Here is an 18379-nt window from a genome sequence, read left to right on the forward strand (position 1 = left end):
AGGAGTTGGGTTTGAGCGAGATTCTTGTTGAATATTATGTTTGGTTTCAATTATAGAAGGGGTAAAAGCACTTTTAGAGTGGAGAATTGATTCTCCAATGATTTTAACATGTTAGGTTCGGTTAAAGTAAAATTGGTTCTCCCTCCAAATTTATTTCTACTTGAAGTTAGAATTTGTATTTCTGCCGCCCTAATTGATTCTAGACGATTTTTACACTGAAATTTATTGTTCAACTTATTTTTACATAAATGTATTCAAACATAAATCAATTCTACTAAACTCTCAATTTTGTTAAAACCTATCCACCACCAATTCAAACACATGCAAAGTTGCGTACCTTTTAAAATCATATTATTATTTCACTATTAAATATCAACAGCAAGTATCTTTCATCAAAAAAAAAAAATATATCAACAGCAAGTATGCAGAAAAATCACATTTAAGATTTAGTACATAAAAATTAGAAAACAGAACAGAAAGAAGAAATTTTACACACAAGTTGATATTCAGTCTTTTCAATTTTCTTAGAATTGATCGGGACAAATTATGAGGAAGTAATTCATCGGTGACAATTCATGCAAGTATATATATATATATATATATATATATATATATATATATATATATATACTTGCATGAATTGTCAACGATGAAACACTTCCTCATATATATATATATATATATATATATATATATATATATATATATATATATATATATATATATATATATATCCAATTTTAATAGGAGTATAATATCCTATCCAAACCTCTATCATTGCAATTCCATTTAAATGACAGCAGAAGACAAATCTTGATTAGAACAATCTTGGTGAAAATATATTTATCTATCAGATGAACTCCGAATTACCGGCACTTTCTAACCCGGAAAAACGGATGGTTAAGACTTAAGAACAAAAAACTGACAGCAGAAGAAACATGTGCGGAGTTGTAATATTATTTGTACACTTACACGCCATCAAACACTTTTATGTAAAACCTGATTTTGTACAAGTCACATAAAATCAGGGTGGATATCATCTTCTACTCTTTGCTCACAAGTTATAGCCTCTAAGATATCGTTGTAGTTCGACGAACCTGAAGTGTCCTTGAAGTTAAAGCCTCTCTTGCATCCAAATTCTAACTTGTCATTGTCCTCAATTAAGTAGTCATTCCATTTGGAAGCTGAACTGTTGATTGTTTGTTTGCATTTCTGAGTCCTCTGATTAGTTGTTGTCACTTTATTATTTCTCTCTGAATTGGTTTCAGTCAATGATGTGATTCTTTGCTGATCTTTTACTGGCTTCTCCGAATCTGTGTGAATCAAGATACTGTTAATGCAAATCAACTTCCGAAGCTTGAAAGAAGTTCAAAAATAGGAACTTAACTCGTAAGGATCATGAAATTGCACTTTCAATACAATTTGTTTAACAGTTTCTCTATTAGAAATTTTGATATAATCTTCGAATATTTTGAAACGAGTTTGAGTTGTTTAAATGGTTTAAGGGAGAAGAATATGATAGAAACTCGTACCAAATAGAGTTTAGTTGAATAATACGAAGGTTTTATTGATAATAATTCTGGGAATTGGTTCAAAGCCAGAATGTTACACACATGAACGATACAGTAGTTACTGAAAAGTTACAAGAGAATAAGGAAAAAACACAGTTCATTTTGTCTCATTTTGTTGGTCAAATTGCATAACAAATTAACAAGGCAGTGATTATACTCTCATTTTGGCTCGCTCTTCAACTAAAACTCCAATCGGTTAAATATGTTGTTTTCTATTTTTAGCATCATCAAAACAAGTTGAATAATTTGTATTAATGATTACCACCACACAGACCTAAGCAATGAAGGAATATTTACCTTGAGAGTTTCGGAATAGTGGACTTTCAAAATGCCTGCCTTTTCTTGAAGTTGAATTACCCGCCAATTTGCGCTTCTTGAACATGTCCTTGGGCAACTCAGTCACTACCAATGGCTCAAAATCATCTTCTGTTCAATTCAATGCATCCAAGATACATCAAAATCAGCACAACTAATCAAAACCAAGTCAACTTCTACAACTGTGAAAATGAACTAATTCTGTAATATGCTACAAAATCAAGCGTTACCTTTTTCATACAATGATTATAATTACTCTGTATTAGTAAACTAAAGTCTGGGACTATTCTATATCCATTTAATTATAACAGTCCATTTATATGCTATACACTACATATTTTCTGCACATTAATTTGCTCCAGTCAAAGAATAACACAATCACTTTATTTCATAAATCAAAACAATTTGATTAAATCAGGTGATTGACATTCCCAACACAATTTAAAATGCAAGCTTTCTGATCTTTGTCCAAAAGCTTTGTTTGCTATATTAGTTTTGAGCTTAGAAAATCAAGGTCGTAAATGCTCTTTCAATTCTAAAGTATATTGTATAATCAATCCTAAAATTAAATTATCATGTTCTCATTCAACTGGCATAAGACAATAGCTAATACCCAATCAATCTACTATTGTCCAGATAATATAAACTACATAATTATGTTATAACAATTGGCATTATACCTATGTTGAATCGACACTACATATTGAAAGTGTGTATGGTAGTGTCCGACTCTAACACATGTCAATGTCTGAATATGACACGACACTAATGCACGTGATTATATTCAATAACTTCAACGTTAACAAATTATTATCAATGTCTACATGCTAATGTTTCTGCTGTGCTAGGTGTTTGTTAGGTTGCACTGACACGACAACTTGAAGGTGTATCTAGTGTCCAACTATCTATCTCACTGTATAATCATCTTATAACAATTGACGACACGAAAACTTGAAGGTGTGTCTGGTGTCCAACTATCTATGTCATTATATAATCATCTTATAACAATTGACGAGTACATATGTTGCATCAATACTGCATATTGAGAGTGTGTATGGTGACTTACTCTGACACATGTCAATGTCTGACAATGACACGACACTAATGCACATGATTATATTCAATCACTTCAATTTTAACAAATTATTATCAATGTCTAGATGTTAATGTTAATGTCGTGTTCGGTGTTAGTTATGTTGCACTGACACGACAACTTGAAGGTGTATCTAGTGTATAACTATGACATGTGTTAGTGTCCAACAATGACTCGTGATTATACTCAATTACTTCAAAGTTTATAAAATATTACAACTATCTGTGTGCCAGTATTAGTGTCATGTTGTGTCTATATCTTCGTCGGTGCTCACTTCATCAAGGTTTTAAAAAACAGTCTAATACTGCGAAAACGACCGAGACAAAACGGTATCGAAAGATGCCGATACCTATAATGCTATTCACTGTTTTTATGACAAAGAACAAATTATGGTTAATTCACACCACGACGACCGCTAACAGTGTTGCAACACTGTACCGACCGAAATAGCGAAAGCCTTTGTGCGAAGGCATTGCCCTCATATGTGTATACTATAAAGCTTACTTTAGTTTAATGATCACCAAACACTAAAATTCTATAACAGCATATCATAAAATTGAAATAAAATAAAAAATAGGAGGTAACCGTGTTGCTCTTGTTCGGCTCTCTTGACGGCCTGATGATCGTCGTTGTCGAGATACACGGTCCAATCGGTACACTTCTTATGATTCAGCTCGTTTGGAAATTCAGCTTCTCCCTCGGCATGTTCCTGTGTGGGAGTTAGGGTTCCGGCAAGGAGCCACTGCTGGTCATCTTCAAGTGATTTGCGAGACATGTTGAAGGTTTGAACGAACGTGCGAACGTCCTTGGCTTTGTATCCCTGTGCGAAGACTTTGCGAACCGATTGCTTCTCGTTGCATACCGCGCAATTCCACTTGTTGCTGCATTTCTTCTTTTGTTTTACCTGAAAGTAACAGTCAGAGAAATTGATCGGAAATCGAAATTTGTTAGAGAGAGAAAGAGAGGGGAAGTGCCTGCATGGTGGAGCATTGGAAGCATTGGAGAGCGATGAAGAGTGTTGAGGAAGACGATGACATTGTTGCGGTTTCGGGGAAGATGGGAATTTTTTGGGGAAAGGTTTTTATGTTTGGCGCTTAATTTTTTAAATAGATATAACTATAAAAAAATATTTGTACATTTACAACAATAATAAAGTTTTTTTTTGGTACATTGCAAGAAGAAAAAGGAAAAAATAAAGTTGGAAATTATTTAGAAAATAAAATTTCACTAGCATCAGCATAAGAATGATGATTCTAATAGGAGGTTATGCAAACGATCGGTACGCCGCATTATTATCTGTTCCATGTTTTGCTAGTTAGTCAACACAAGTATTTCCATTTTTAATAGAATAAAATATTTGAACTTGTCATTCTCTAGAGAGAAGTTCTTTAATATTGTGAAGAATCGGGACATAGTGATGTCAAGCATTAACAGATTCTGAGATAAGCTTGACAATACAGTTGGAGTCAAAATAACACATCAGGTATTTGATGTTAAGTTCTCAGACCGTACACAAACCATGATATAGCGTTACCAGTTCAGCATGAAGGATGTTAGAATAGTCAATATTACTCGCAAAATTGTGGACCTAAGTGTCATCAATATTTCGAATCAATCTAGCAAAACCCGATACAGCAGGATTACCTAGGCTACTGCCACTAATATTCAAAATCATATCACTACCTTTGTGTGCATTCCACATGATCGTTCTTGTTGGACGTGACATATTATACTTGAGAAAATATTTAGCTAACAATAATTAAATTTGGTGTAACTAAACTCATCTAGAATTTTTATTTAATAACTTGTTTTATTTTATATCGTCAATTCACTTGTCACTTATCGTAAAGAACCAATCTCCATCATATGTCCCACACCGTATTAAATACGATTGTGGTTTATTATTTTTTTTCTTTTTAAATAATAACTTTTAAAAGGAAAGAAACTTGTGTGAATGTGTATTTGCATATGGTGTTCAATTTTTGCATGTTTAAATATCATGTCTCCAAAAAATATTTGACATTTTTAAAATATGGAACAGAATCATGGAGGCTTTGATTGGGACTTTGAGGGATACTTTGATGTTTCCAGCTCTTATGCTGACTTTGTGACTTAGAATCCTCCTCCTTCTTTGCCCTGATCAGATCGGAGACGACATGAGTACTTCTTGATATAGCCTCCTAGATAGTGTTCTCACGTAGAGGAGAATTATTGGGGCTTTCTTCAAGGCATAGGAACCTTTCTTCGAACATAATCGAGTTCTATTGTCGAACAATATGGTACATGATGTTACTCCAAGGTTAGCTCGCAAAAATTGGAAACTATGCAATACTTTTGGTTGTGCAACTAGAGGTGGAATTAGATGTCCAACTAGAGGTAATTGGATATTGGAGGAGTTTGAACTAAGTCTAAACGAAACAGAAGTACCACTTCTGGATTCACAACGTTTTGCTGAGAAGGTGGAGGTAGAGTTGGTTTATTGGTTGTAGCTAGAGCAGTAGCAGTAGTAGCTTCACGCGCGGCAATGGATCGAGTAGATTTGGATCCATCTATCCCTTGAAGTCACAAGAACTACGGATCTAGAAATTCGAGTAAATCAAAGTTGAAACGATGCTTGAATGGATCAAATGCGAAAGATCTCCATGTTCAAATATAAATGCTCTTGATTTGGTGATCTGAGGAGGTCATGAACTAATGAATCGGGAATCAACTGTGAGATCATAAAAATCACATGAATCAGGAGTTGATTCCCACATATGATGTCATTGTTCCATTTTGGAACCCTAAATAGAGCGATGATAGAAAGTGAGCGGATATGAGCTTCTGGTACAGTTGAAAAGGGGGCCTTCAAGTTTAGCAATCAAACGCTCGAGTCAGTATGTGAGGAAGAATAGTAAATTCTAATTGTGTTTAAAAATCTGTCACCCGATTTGGCGCATTCTCAATATATAGTATATATGGAATAACATACTCCTTGTTTGTTAGGAGTGAATTACAGAAAGTCGTTGGATGCGCTTGCAATTGAGATCCTTATTAGAGTCATGAGGAGAATTCTTGTGTGCTAAGAATATTCTATAAGGATTACTATCCCCTCGGGGTGGTCGGTCGGGGTCGATATGGTTGGCTGAGAACATACCTTAGGCCACGTGGAATGGATTTGAGGTGATTTGGGCCTCAACTATTTGAGCCTTTGGTCGGTCCAAAATAGTTGCCACCAAGACTTTGTCGGTTATTGAGGGAGTCGAAGAAACCTTTAGTGATTTTGGCCGGCCTCCAAGGATGTTATCTGATGCGAGATAGAACAAAAACTATTGGAGTCAGTTAAGAAAGTAGCGGAGAACAAGCGCAGTAAATGTATTTTCATCATTTAAATGTTTCATTGCCTTCCTCTGACACGTGTGCTAATGCTACAAGTTAGGGATTGGTGTGGCTTATAGTGTACTTGAGTGCATTCGAGTTTACGTGTATTCCTAATGGGAGCTTCAAGCGTCGATTACATCTCCCTTTCCTTCGTAAATATAGATCGTTCAAACATCTTTGCTTATAAATAGGTGGGAGTTGAGAGCTAAAAATCTTTTTGCAATCTTGGGCATTCAAACTTGTTCACATTCACTTCATTATCAAACACCTTCTTCTCTTCTTTCTTGAGAGGAATAGTCAGGACGATTGCAATTATTTGATCAAAATCTCTCACTTTCTTCATTTACTCTAATTTATTAATCTCACATATCTAGGTACCTTTCCCAACTCAATCTTTTTGTTCAACATTTTTTCGATTTTCTATTCAGGATGAATGATAACATTATGAACCTAGTGAGTGACTCTGAGAGTGATACCCCCTCTACTGTGAGAATGGGGGTTTACCTTAATTATATTACCCTTTCATGGCTCATGATTGCATGGACCCAAAAGTTATACATTTATCTGACGATTTTGACTCAAAAAGGGTATTTGGGAACTCCCTTGAGAGAAAAGCTTTTTAACTTGATTCATTTGAAGCCCTATTGTCGAATGACGGTGATGAGGGGAATTGCAGTGAAGTCTCAATGTCCTCTTATCAAGTGGATGAGGGAACATGCTAATGATTTCGTTTAACTCTTCCCGAGAACCAATAACCATGAACCCAACAATGTTGAGGTGTATGCCCGACGAACATTCTAAAATTGACCACCTGGCTCGAAAGGGCGTCACATTAATGGATCCAGTCGATGCAGTAAAGTATGGCTGGGTGGAGGTAGAGGTGGTAGGCACCCTGTCTACCCTGAATATTAAAGTAGCAATAGAGGTAGGAGTATTTTTGGTTTTTTGCTGGAGGTTCTCCTCATAGGGGGGTCTACAAAGAAATTCTCTTCCGCTTCTCTCTAATAAACTAGGGGGAAGAGTCAGGTGCATCTCTCTCTCATCAGGCTGGGGAGAAAGTGGAAGTTCTCCGTGTACCGTAGGCACCTTGGTTGGAGTTGAATCGGAAATGGATACATGATGACCTTGTAAAGCTTTCCCGCGCACAATTCTATTATAGGGAGGAGCGGTATGTGTGTTTTATTCCAATTTTATAATACACCCAGTCAAGAGTTAGGAATTTTGTTATTGCATCATTTTGTACATGCTATTTATCAAACCTATCGCTCCTTGTACGCCTAAGTTTGTCTGGAAAAGTTGGAGACTATGTAACTGTTGGACAGGTGACTCCAAACACAATAGGATAGAGGGTGAATTATGTTGCGTTGAAAAACGATGTCCAATTAAAAATATCTTGGGAAAGCAATTTTTAAAATAATTTTTGAAATTAGTAAGCAACCGAAAGAATAAATAGATTAAAATCAAAGTTAAAAACATATTTGAACACGGCGAAAATAAGCAAGCAATGGAAATAAATAGAGGTAATGGATAATTCAAATAATACACCAGATATTTATTGAGGTTATACCTAACTACTTGGCCTACGTCCTCTCCGGAAGAATTTCTTCTACAGAGTTCCATTAATGAATGAGCTTTTTACAAGTTATGCCCACGAACCTTCTTACAAATAAACTTGGAATTTTACAATGGAAATCTTCCAAACCAAACACTTGGAATTTATATTAGGTCGATCTCGAACCAAAAGAGAGCTTTTACACCAGGCGCAGTTTACGAACCAAGTGGAGATTTTGACGGACAGTCTCACAAACCAGTGAGAGCTTTTAACATCGGGATAAACTCATGGGCAAAACGAAGATTTTGAAGGACAATCTCTCAAAAAAAATAGCCTTTTTAATTGAGTTTAGTTCATAACCAAACAACAAAGTCTCGCAAGAGATATTACAAAAAATCCCAAAACTATAACCAAACACCTCAAAGATAAATTTTACTCTTAAAACACTGGGGCAGAAATAAAGAAGAAATAAAGAGAGAAAAGAAAGTGGAGAGTGAAAAAATGTATTCAAAATATATTTGCTAGTGTGAATAAAATGACAAAATAGCTCTCTATTTATGGAACAAATTATGACGCAAAATTGGAAATGATACATGGGCTTTTTAATGCTCATAATTGATTATGCATATCACAAAATTGATTATGAATATCACAAAATTGAAAAGTTTTTAAATGGCGTCGTCACTAATCAATTATGGATTACTCTAATTTATTATGAGTGTTACAAAAATGATGATTGATTAATGGTCTAATCGATTATGCATTGTAAAAAACCTCTTAATTGATTAGAATGAGTCCATAATCCTTTAGATAGGTAAAAACAGGTTTTATGATAGTTTTAACAAAGTTAGATAGGCTTTTCGATCATTCGAAAGTGTGTGTGATTTGCCTTAGTAATTCATAAGCTAATATTTTTCTTTACAAACACATAACACTTGACACAGACAAGACGAGCTTTCACACTTCCTCTTTTTCATAACTTTGAAGAACCAAGATCCCTTTATTGATACATCGATGATTCAACACTTCATTTGAGACTTGACTTCTTCTATTTAACGAGGCCTGATATGACTTCTTGATAGATACCATCATCGGGTAGATTGCTTGAATGAGATCATCATGGATTCCACTAAACGCTGCTTGACATTAAGTGTTTTTCCTTCTTCAGAGATTAACTTTGACATCTTGATCTCAAAGCATAACAACTCGATCAACACTTATGATAAAGACTTCACCCCACAGTGTTGTCATTATCAAAACAATAAAGGTCAATCGATTGCTGCATTCATTAAACCTGCAAGCACATAGATCCACTATAACATCCTTGGTGCAACCATCAAAGGTTGAGGTAGATGTTGATTAGACAGTTTGGCCAAGCCAAGCAGTTGATTAGGCTAGAAAACTAGGAGAGGTTTGAAGGATAGAAAAACACTTAGAAAGGGGGGGTTTGAATAAGTGTAGTCTAAAAACTTGAACGATAAAAACAATATGCACAGTTATTTTTATCCTGGTTCGTTGTTAACTAAACTACTCCAGTCCACCCCCACGGAATGATTTACCTCACCTGAGGATTTAATCCACTAATCGCAACAGATTATAATGGTTTTCCACTTAGTCCGCGACTAAGTCTTCTAGAGTATCCTGATCACAACCTGATCACTCCAAGAACAAATGCTTAGACACAAGCTAAGACTTTCTTAGAGTATCCTGACCACCACGTGATCACTCTAATTACAACTGCTTAGACACAAGCTAAGACTTCCTAGAGTATCCTGATCAACACTTGATCACTCTAGTTACTTACAAATTAATGTAATCAATTCTAAGAGTATTACAAATGCTTCTGAAAAGCTATAATCACAACAGTGATATTTCTCTTAACGTTTAAGCTTAATCTCACTAATATATTACAACAGCAATGTAGTGAGCTTTGATGAAGATGAAGTTTCTGAGCTTTGAATTTGAACAGCGTTTCAGCAAGTCTTTCAGAATAATTTCGTTCAGAATTGGTAACCTTGCTTCTCATCAGAACTTCATATTTATAGGCGCTTGAGAAGATGACCGTTGGGTGCATTTAATGCTTTGCGTATTCCGTACAGCATTGCATTTAATGTTTCACGCTTTTGTCAACTACCTCGAGCCTTGTTCACGCTGTGTCTACTGACGTTGCCTTTAATAGCTTCCAACGTTCCTTTTGCCAGTAAGCGTAGCCTGCCACCTGTACTTTCTTCTGATCTGATGTTTGTGAATATAATATTTGAATATCATCAGAGTCAAACAGCTTGGTGCAAAGCATCTTCTTGTCTTCTGACCTTGAAGTGCTTTTGAGCGTGATACCATGAGAACTTCAGTGCTTCTTCTTCTGATCTCAAGTTCTTCTGATGCTTTCATAGACCCATGTTCTGATTCTGCCTTGACCATCTTCTGATGTCTTGCCAGACCATGTTCTGATGTTGCATGCTGAACCTTCTGAGACAAAGCTTTTGAGCGCTGATTTGTGCATACTCTTTATATATATTTCCTGAAAGGGAAATTGCAATGTATTAGAGTACCACATTATCTCACACAAAATTCATATCCTTGTTATCATCAAAACTAGGAATATTGATCAGAACAAATCTTGTTCTAACAATCTCCCCCTTTTTGATGATGACAAAAACATATATAAATGATATGAATTTGCGATCGGAAAGAGCAGACGGCTAAAGACAAATTACACAGCTATAGCATAAGCATGTGAATATGTCTCCCCCTGAGATTAACAATCTCCCCCTGAGATGAATAATCTCCCCCTGAAATAAATACTCGAAGAACTTTAATAATAAAAGACTTCCCTGATTATTTCGGTAGAGACGATCACATAAGCTTTTGTCTTCTGATAATTCATAGCTTCTGACTTCTGCTTCCATTGGACAGCTTCAGAACTTGAATTTCTTTAGATCCCTAGAACACTCACAGCTTCTGATTCCTGCTTCCATTTAAGACAGCTTCAGAACTTGAATTTCTTTGATCTTCAGAACATTCACAGCTTCTGATTCCTGCTTCCATTTAGGACAGCTTCAGAACTTGAATTTCTTTGATCTTCAGAACATTCACAGCTTCTGATTCATGCTTCCATTTAGGACAGCTTCAGAACTTGAGTTTTCTGGATCTTTAGAACATTCACAGCTTCTGATTTCTGCTTCCCTCGGATAGCTTCAGAGCTTTGAATTTCTTCTTACATCACTTCATGCTAGATTGTATCAGAACATTGTTGAATGTACCAGAGCATCATCAGAGCATCTCTACATCCTGAAATGTTACAGAACAAAACTAAACGACAAAAGTCAGCATGAATGAGTTAGAACATAAAATGTGTATCAGAACACAAAATATGTATCAGAGCCATATAAGCCATATAGAATATATCAGATCCAATAGACAATGTATCAGAGCAAATAGACAATGATTTGGATCATATTCTATTATCAGAATTTCTGATCATTCTTCCTTCTTGCTTCTGATTCTGAAGCTTCCTAGCACTCAGCTTGCTTCAAGAATCCAAGAGCTATTTCTGATCATTCTTCCTTCTTGCTTCTGATTCTGAAGCTTCCTAGCACTAAGCTTGCTTCAAGAATCCAAGAGCTTGATTCATTTTGTTGCTTCTTATGTTGATCTTGAATCTTTGATTCCTGCAACAACACAACTTAAAAACATAGAACTTTGCAAGTTCTGTTAGTAAATGTGGAGCCTTTTTACTCGGTAACTGATAATATTAATCAGATCATTTATCATATATTTTCTCCCCCTTTTTGTCATATCATCAAAAAACAGAAAAGATTCAGATACAAACAAAAAAGAAACACACGGAGGAAAAAGGATGATTTCATTGAAGTTCAAACAACAGGTACAAAAGTACACAAAGAGAAGGAAGACAAGATGCACAAAAACAGATGCAGCAAAAGCAAAAAAGCAAAAAACAACATAGACTCAATCTAAGACGCCCCTAGCCTTGACAAGATCTTGGCCAGCATCTCTTGAACCCCATTGTTGTGCTCATTCTGCTTCTCTATGAAAGCTCTAAACTCAGCATTGACTGAGCTTTGCTCATCCTGTTTCTTCTGAATATCTTCCAGAGTCCTTGCAAGACGAGAAGATTCATCAGAAGAAGCTTCACCGCTTCTAACCACAGGAATAACATTGTGATCTGTAGCTTCCATAGATAGATCATTTGCAGGGATTTCCTCAACAGGAACTGATTCAGCAACATGATCTTCTACATCTGCTTCTTGCATAGAAGCATCTCCATATTCTGCAGCTGGAATCTCAGAATCTCCATTCTCAAGTGCCTGAAGAATGACAGCTAGATTCCTGGGAGCAGAAGGACCTTCAACTTCTGGTGGGTCAACAACTTCTAGAATGACCAAGCTTGGGTCTTCCTTAGAAGGGTTTTCCCTCAGAAAGTCAAAGAGGGTCTTGAAAACCCCGAGCAGAACTGGATAAATGTTGATAACAGCATTGAAGAAGAGATCTGTCTTGAAAGAGACTTGGAGAGTCATCCCAAGATATGCTTCACATCCTGTAACTGATTAACCCTTCCATCCGTTCTCATTGAGTTGAAATGATTCATGATGAACGCTAGGTTGAGGATGAATGAACTAGGGTTTATGCCAAAGAAAAACTTTGTTGGACAAGAGAGAAAAAGAAAGAGAAAGAGAGCCAAAACTTATTGAAAAAATGCAACGAAATGAAGGAATAAATAGAGGGAAAAAGAAGAGGGAAACGTTCGAGGAATATAAAAAAGAAAAGAAGGACAATAAAAGAAATGATGAGTGGCATTTAATGTAACATGACGTGAGGAGAGATAATAATGACAAAAGACGAGATTTGCACAGTTACCTAAGTAGACGTCCCCTCAACTGCACGCACGCTTGTCCAGAAATAGTGAACACGTGTTTACCATCTGGATAGCCAGTTACAGCTGTTTTGCTTTTAAAAAGATTCTGAATCAACTTAGACAATGAAACGTTAGTAATAACTGAATCACAATTTCTAATTGATTTCAATCAGAACTTCTTATAAAAAATCCAATTTCATTTCAGAAGATACTCATACATAAGATCTTCTCATCTTCTCATTCTGGGCATAAATCCATACTGATATTCTTCAGAATGAACTTAAACCTATCTTCAGCAAGGGGTTTTGTAAAGATATCAGCCCATTGATGGTCTGTATCCACAAAGTTTAAAGATATAACACCCTTCTGAACATAGTCCCTTATGAAATGATGTTTAATCTCAATATGTTTAGCTTTTGAATGTAAAATAGGATTCTTAGATAAACATATAGCAGAAGTATTATCACAGAAAATAGGAATGTTACTCTCATATATCTGATAATCTTCCAGCTGACTTCTCATCCAGAGCATTTGTGTGCTACAACCAGCAGCAGCAACATATTATGCTTCTGTTGTTGAGAGGGCAATAGTAGCTTGCTTCTTGCTGTACCATGAGATCAGATGACTTCCAAGAAATTGACAACTTCCAGAAGTGCTCTTTCTTTCTATTCTATCTCCAGCATAGTCAGCATCACAGAATCCTACTAAGTTGTAATCTTTAGATCTTCTGTAAACTAAACCAACATTAGTAGTACCTTTCAGATACCTTAGAATTCTCTTAACCGCTGTTAAATGAGATTCTCTTGGATCTGATTGGAATTGAGCACACAAACAAACACTAAAGAGAATGTCAGGTCTAGAAGCAGTTAGATATAGAAGAGATCCAATCATACCTCTGTACAACTTCTGATCTACCTTCTTACTTACCTCATCCTTACCCAGTACACAAGTTGGATGCATAGGAGTTTTGGCTTCTTTGCTTTCAGAAAGATTAAACTTCTTCAAAAGTTCTTTCACATACTTCGTTTGATGAACATAGGTTCCATCGGAAGTTTGGTTGATTTGAATCCCAAGGAAATACTTGAGTTCTCCCATCATGCTCATTTCAAATTCAGCCTGCATAGACTCAGCAAACTCCTTTCCAAGTGTAGCATTAGATGTTCCAAAGATAATATCATCAACATATATTTGACAAATTAAAATATCCTTTTTAAATGTTTTACAAAAGAGAGTAGTGTCCACTTTTCCTCTAGTGAAATCATTTTCCAGAAGGAAAGAACTCAAACGTTCATACCAAGATCTGGGAGCTTGTTTCAATCCGTATAATGATTTCTTTAATTTGAAAACATGATTTAGAGACATGGAGTCTTCAAAACCAGGAGGTTGGTGAACATAAACTTCTTCATCTATATAACCATTTAAGAAGGCACTCTTGACATCCATCTGATAAAGAGTGATGTTGTGTTGAGTGGCAAAAGAAATTAATAGACGAATAGATTCTAACCTGGCCACTGGTGCAAAGGTTTCTGTATAATCAATCCCTTCTTGCTGACTATAACCCTGAGCAACCAGTCTGGCTTTGTTTCTTACCACTTCACCTTTCTCACTTAGCTTGTTTCTGAAAACCCACTTAGTACCGATGATGTTAAATCCTTTTGGTCTAGGAACCAAGTCCCATACATCATTCCTTGTAAACTGATTTAGTTCTTCTTGCATGGCAATTATCCAGTCTGGATCTTCTAGAGCTTGATCAACAGAAGTTGGCTCGATCAAAGAAACAAGACCTAATTGACATTCTGTATTGTTCTTAAGGAATGCCCTTGTTCTGATGGGATCATCTTTCTTTCCAAGGATCACATCTTCTGAATGAGCTGAGGCAAGTCTAGGTGATCTTCTGATAGTTGGTTCTTCAGAAATCCTAAGATTCTCTAAAGATGCAGCAACTTGATCTTCTGATCCATTGCTTCTGAGACTGCCAGCTTCTGCAGCTTTGCTTCTTGATTCTTCAACTTCTGATATATCAATATCAAAATCTGCAAAATTCTCAAACTGCTTTGGTTTTTCAAGACCAAGCTTATCATCAAACCTGATATTGATTGATTCTTCTACAATTAATGTTTCAGTATTGTATACTCTGTAGCCTTTAGAGCGTTCAGAATATCCAAGAAGGAAACATTTTTGTGCTTTGGAATCAAACTTACCAAGATGATCTTTAGTATTCAGAATAAAACATACACATCCAAAAGGATGGAAATATGAAATGTTGGGCTTTTTGTTCTTCCACAATTCATAAGGAGTCTTATTTAGAATAGGTCTGATAGAGATTCTATTCTGAATATAGCATGCAGTGTTAATTGCTTCTGCCCAGAAATGCTTAGCCATATTGGTTTCATTGATCATGGTTCTGGCCATTTCTTGTAGAGTCCTATTCTTTCGCTCTACAACTCCATTTTGCTGTGGAGTTCTAGGACAAGAGAAATCATGGGCAATACCATTTTCTTTGAAGAACTCCTCAAAGAATTTGTTCTCAAATTCACCACCATGATCACTTCTGACCTTTATGATCTTGCACTCCTTCTCAGATTGGATCTGAGTGTAGAATTCAAAGAACACTGAATGAGACTCATCCTTGTGTTTCAAGAACTTTACCCATGTCCAGCAGCTATAATCATCAACGATGACTAATCCATATTTCTTCCCTCTGACAGATGTTGTTTTAACTGGGCCAAACAGATCAATGAGCAAGAGTTCTAACGGCCTTGAGGTAGAAACAACATTCTTAGACTTGAATGCAGGTCTGGAGAACTTGCCCTTCTGACATGCTTCACAAAGAGCATCTGATTTGTATTTCAGATTTGGGAGTCCTCTGACTAGATTTAGTTTGTTAATCTGAGAAATCTTTCTCAAACTAGCATGTCCTAATCTTCTGTGCCAGACCCATTACTCTTCAGAAACAAACATAAGACAAGTCACCTTCTGCTTCTCAAGATCAGAAAGATCAATCTTATAAATGTTGTTCTTCCTCTTGCCTGTAAATAGGATTGAGCCATCCTTCTGACTTACAGCCTTGCAAGACTTTTGATTGAAGATTATATCATAACCATTGTCACTTAATTGACTAATGGACAATAAGTTATGCGTTAATCCTTCTACAAGAAGTACATTAGTTATGGAAGGAGAGTTACCAAGACTTATGGTTCCAGAGCCAATGATTTTGCCCTTCTGATCTCCTCCAAACTTGACTTCTCCACCTGGTTTAAGCACCAGGTCTTGGAATGTAGACCTTCTTCCCGTCATGTGTCGCGAGCACCCAGAGTCCAGGTACCATGACATTTTGCTTTCTGTCCTCTTTGCCGCCAAGGATATCTGCAACAGAAATTATCTTCTCCTTAGGTACCCACAATTTCTTGGGTCCTTTCTTGTTAGTTCTCCTCAAGTTCTGATTGAACTTGGGTTTAGCAAAATATTTAACAGGAGGAACAGCATGATATTCTTTAGGTTTGTCAGCATGATATTTCTTAGGATGTGTCACATGCTTCTTGGTGTGTGTTATGTGAAAACTTTGTGCATGTGATGTGTGCTTAATATCATGGGAGTGACCAAATTTAAATTGGTTATACAGAGGCTTGTATGATATTTTCATATCATCCACAGATTCAAGCTTGTATGGGATTTCACCCTCATAACCAATGCCAACTCTCTTGTTCCCAGACACAGCATATATCATAGAAGCTAGCTGACTTCTGCCAATACTTCTAGATAAGAACTTCCTAAAACTTAAATCATATTCTTTCAGAATATGATTCAGACTGGGAGTGGATTTTTCTGAATCAGAAGGAGATCCAACATTATTGGATAATTTTAAAACTTTTTCTTTTAATTCAGAATTTTCCAACTCAAGCTTCTTAGTTTCAAATTCAAATTGCTTTTTCAGCTTTTTGTATTTGATACTAAGATGAGCTTTTAATTCAAGAAGCTCTGTTAGACTGGAAACTAACTCTTCTCTAGATAGTTCAGAAAATACCTCTTCAGAATCTGATTCTGATGTAGATTCTGATCCATCATCTTCTGTCGCCATCAGCGTAAAGTTTGCCTGCTCTCCTTCAGAGTCTAATCCTGATTCTGATTCAGAATCATCCCATGTTGCCATAAGACCTTTCTTCTTATGAAACTTCTTCTTGGGATTCTCCTTCTGAAGTTTCGGACACTCATTCTTGTAATGTCCAGGCTCATTGCACTCATAGCAGGCAGCCTTCTTCTTGTCAGATCTTCTGTCACCAGAAGATTCTCCTCGTTCAAATTTCTTTGAACTTCTGAAGCCTCTGAACTTCCTTTGCTTGCTCTTCCAGAGTTGGTTTACCCTTCTGGAGATCATGGACAGTTCATCTTCTTCTTCAGATTCTGATTCTTCAGGATCTTCTTCTCTAGCCTGAAAAGCGTTAGTGCATTTTTTAACATTAGATTTTAAAGCAATAGACTTACCTTTCTTCTGAGGTTCATTAGCGTCAAGTTCAATCTCATGACTCCTCAGGGCACTGATCAGCTCTTCCAAAGAAACTTCATTCAGATTCTTCGCAATCTTGAATGCAGTCACCATTGGGCCCCATCTTCTGGGCAAACTTCTGATGATCTTCTTTACATGATCAGCCTTGGTGTAGCCTTTATCCAGAACTCTCAATCCAGCAGTTAGAGTTTGAAATCTTGAGAACATCTTCTCAATATCTTCATCATCCTCCATCTTGAAGGCTTCATATTTCTAGATTAAAGCAAGAGCTTTAGTCTCCTTGACTTGAGCATTTCCTTCATGAGTCATTTTCAAGGACTCATATATGTCATGGGCCGTTTCCCTGTTAGATATCTTCTCATACTCATCATGAGAGATAGCATTCAGCAAAACAGTCCTACATTTGTGATGATTTTTGAAATCTTTCTTTTGATCATCAGTCATTTCGCTTCTCGTGAGCCTTACACCAGTAGCTTTAACAGGATGTTTGTAACCATCCAACAGAAGATCCCATAGATCAGCATCCAGACCAAGAAAGTAACTTTCCAGTTTATCTTTCCAATATTCAAAGTTTTCACCATCGAATATTGGTGGTCTAGTATAACCATTGTTACCATTGTATTGCTCAGCAGAGCCAGATGTAGATACAGTTGGATTTGATTGAGATTCACCAGCCATCTTTTACTGAAGCGTTTTTCTCTTCCTGAATCTTTTCTAAACACGGTTAAGTGCTTGCACCTTAGAACCGGCGCTCTGATGCCAATTGAAGGATAGAAAAACACTTAGAAAGGGGGGGGGGGTTTGAATAAGTGTAGTCTAAAAACTTGAACGATAAAAACAATATGCACAGTTATTTTTATCCTGGTTCGTTGTTAACTAAACTACTCCAGTCCACCCCCACGGAGTGATTTACCTCACATGAGGATTTAATCAACTAATCGCAACAGATTACAATGGTTTTCCACTTAGTCCGCGACTAAGTCTTCTAGAGTATCCTGATCACAACCTGATCACTCCAGGAACAAATGCTTAGACACAAGCTAAGACTTTCTTAGAGTATCCTGACCACCACGTGATCACTCTAATTACAACTGCTTAGACACAAGCT

General features: G+C 36.4%; 1 protein-coding gene across 1 annotated transcript; it reads right to left on the reverse strand.

The window, feature by feature from the left end:
- Window positions 1-802: 802 nt before the first annotated feature.
- Window positions 803-4064, reverse strand: LOC131647519 (uncharacterized). The gene is made up of 4 exons (XM_058917412.1): window positions 3954-4064; window positions 3565-3883; window positions 1869-1997; window positions 803-1313 (listed from the first exon to the last, which is right to left on the reverse strand). Exons 1-4 carry the CDS (start codon window positions 4014-4016, stop codon window positions 1015-1017), a joined length of 810 nt encoding a protein of 269 aa, XP_058773395.1. The 5' UTR covers window positions 4017-4064; the 3' UTR covers window positions 803-1014.
- Window positions 4065-18379: the final 14315 nt, after the last annotated feature.

Source organism: Vicia villosa, linkage group LG2, assembly GCF_029867415.1.
Source record: "Vicia villosa cultivar HV-30 ecotype Madison, WI linkage group LG2, Vvil1.0, whole genome shotgun sequence".
In the NCBI taxonomy this organism is placed as follows: domain Eukaryota; kingdom Viridiplantae; phylum Streptophyta; class Magnoliopsida; order Fabales; family Fabaceae; genus Vicia; species Vicia villosa.

Bases quoted from the DNA above. Each gene is read 5' to 3' on its own strand.
- LOC131647519 (XM_058917412.1), bottom strand. From the start codon at position 4,016: ATGTCATCGTCTTCCTCAACACTCTTCATCGCTCTCCAATGCTTCCAA. The intron at 1,998-3,564 runs GTTACCTCCTAT...TGAATTGAACAG, and splicing joins AGCCGAACAAGAGCAACACG to AAGATGATTTTGAGCCATTG. The intron at 1,314-1,868 runs GTAAATATTCCT...TGATTCACACAG, and splicing joins ACTATTCCGAAACTCTCAAG to ATTCGGAGAAGCCAGTAAAA.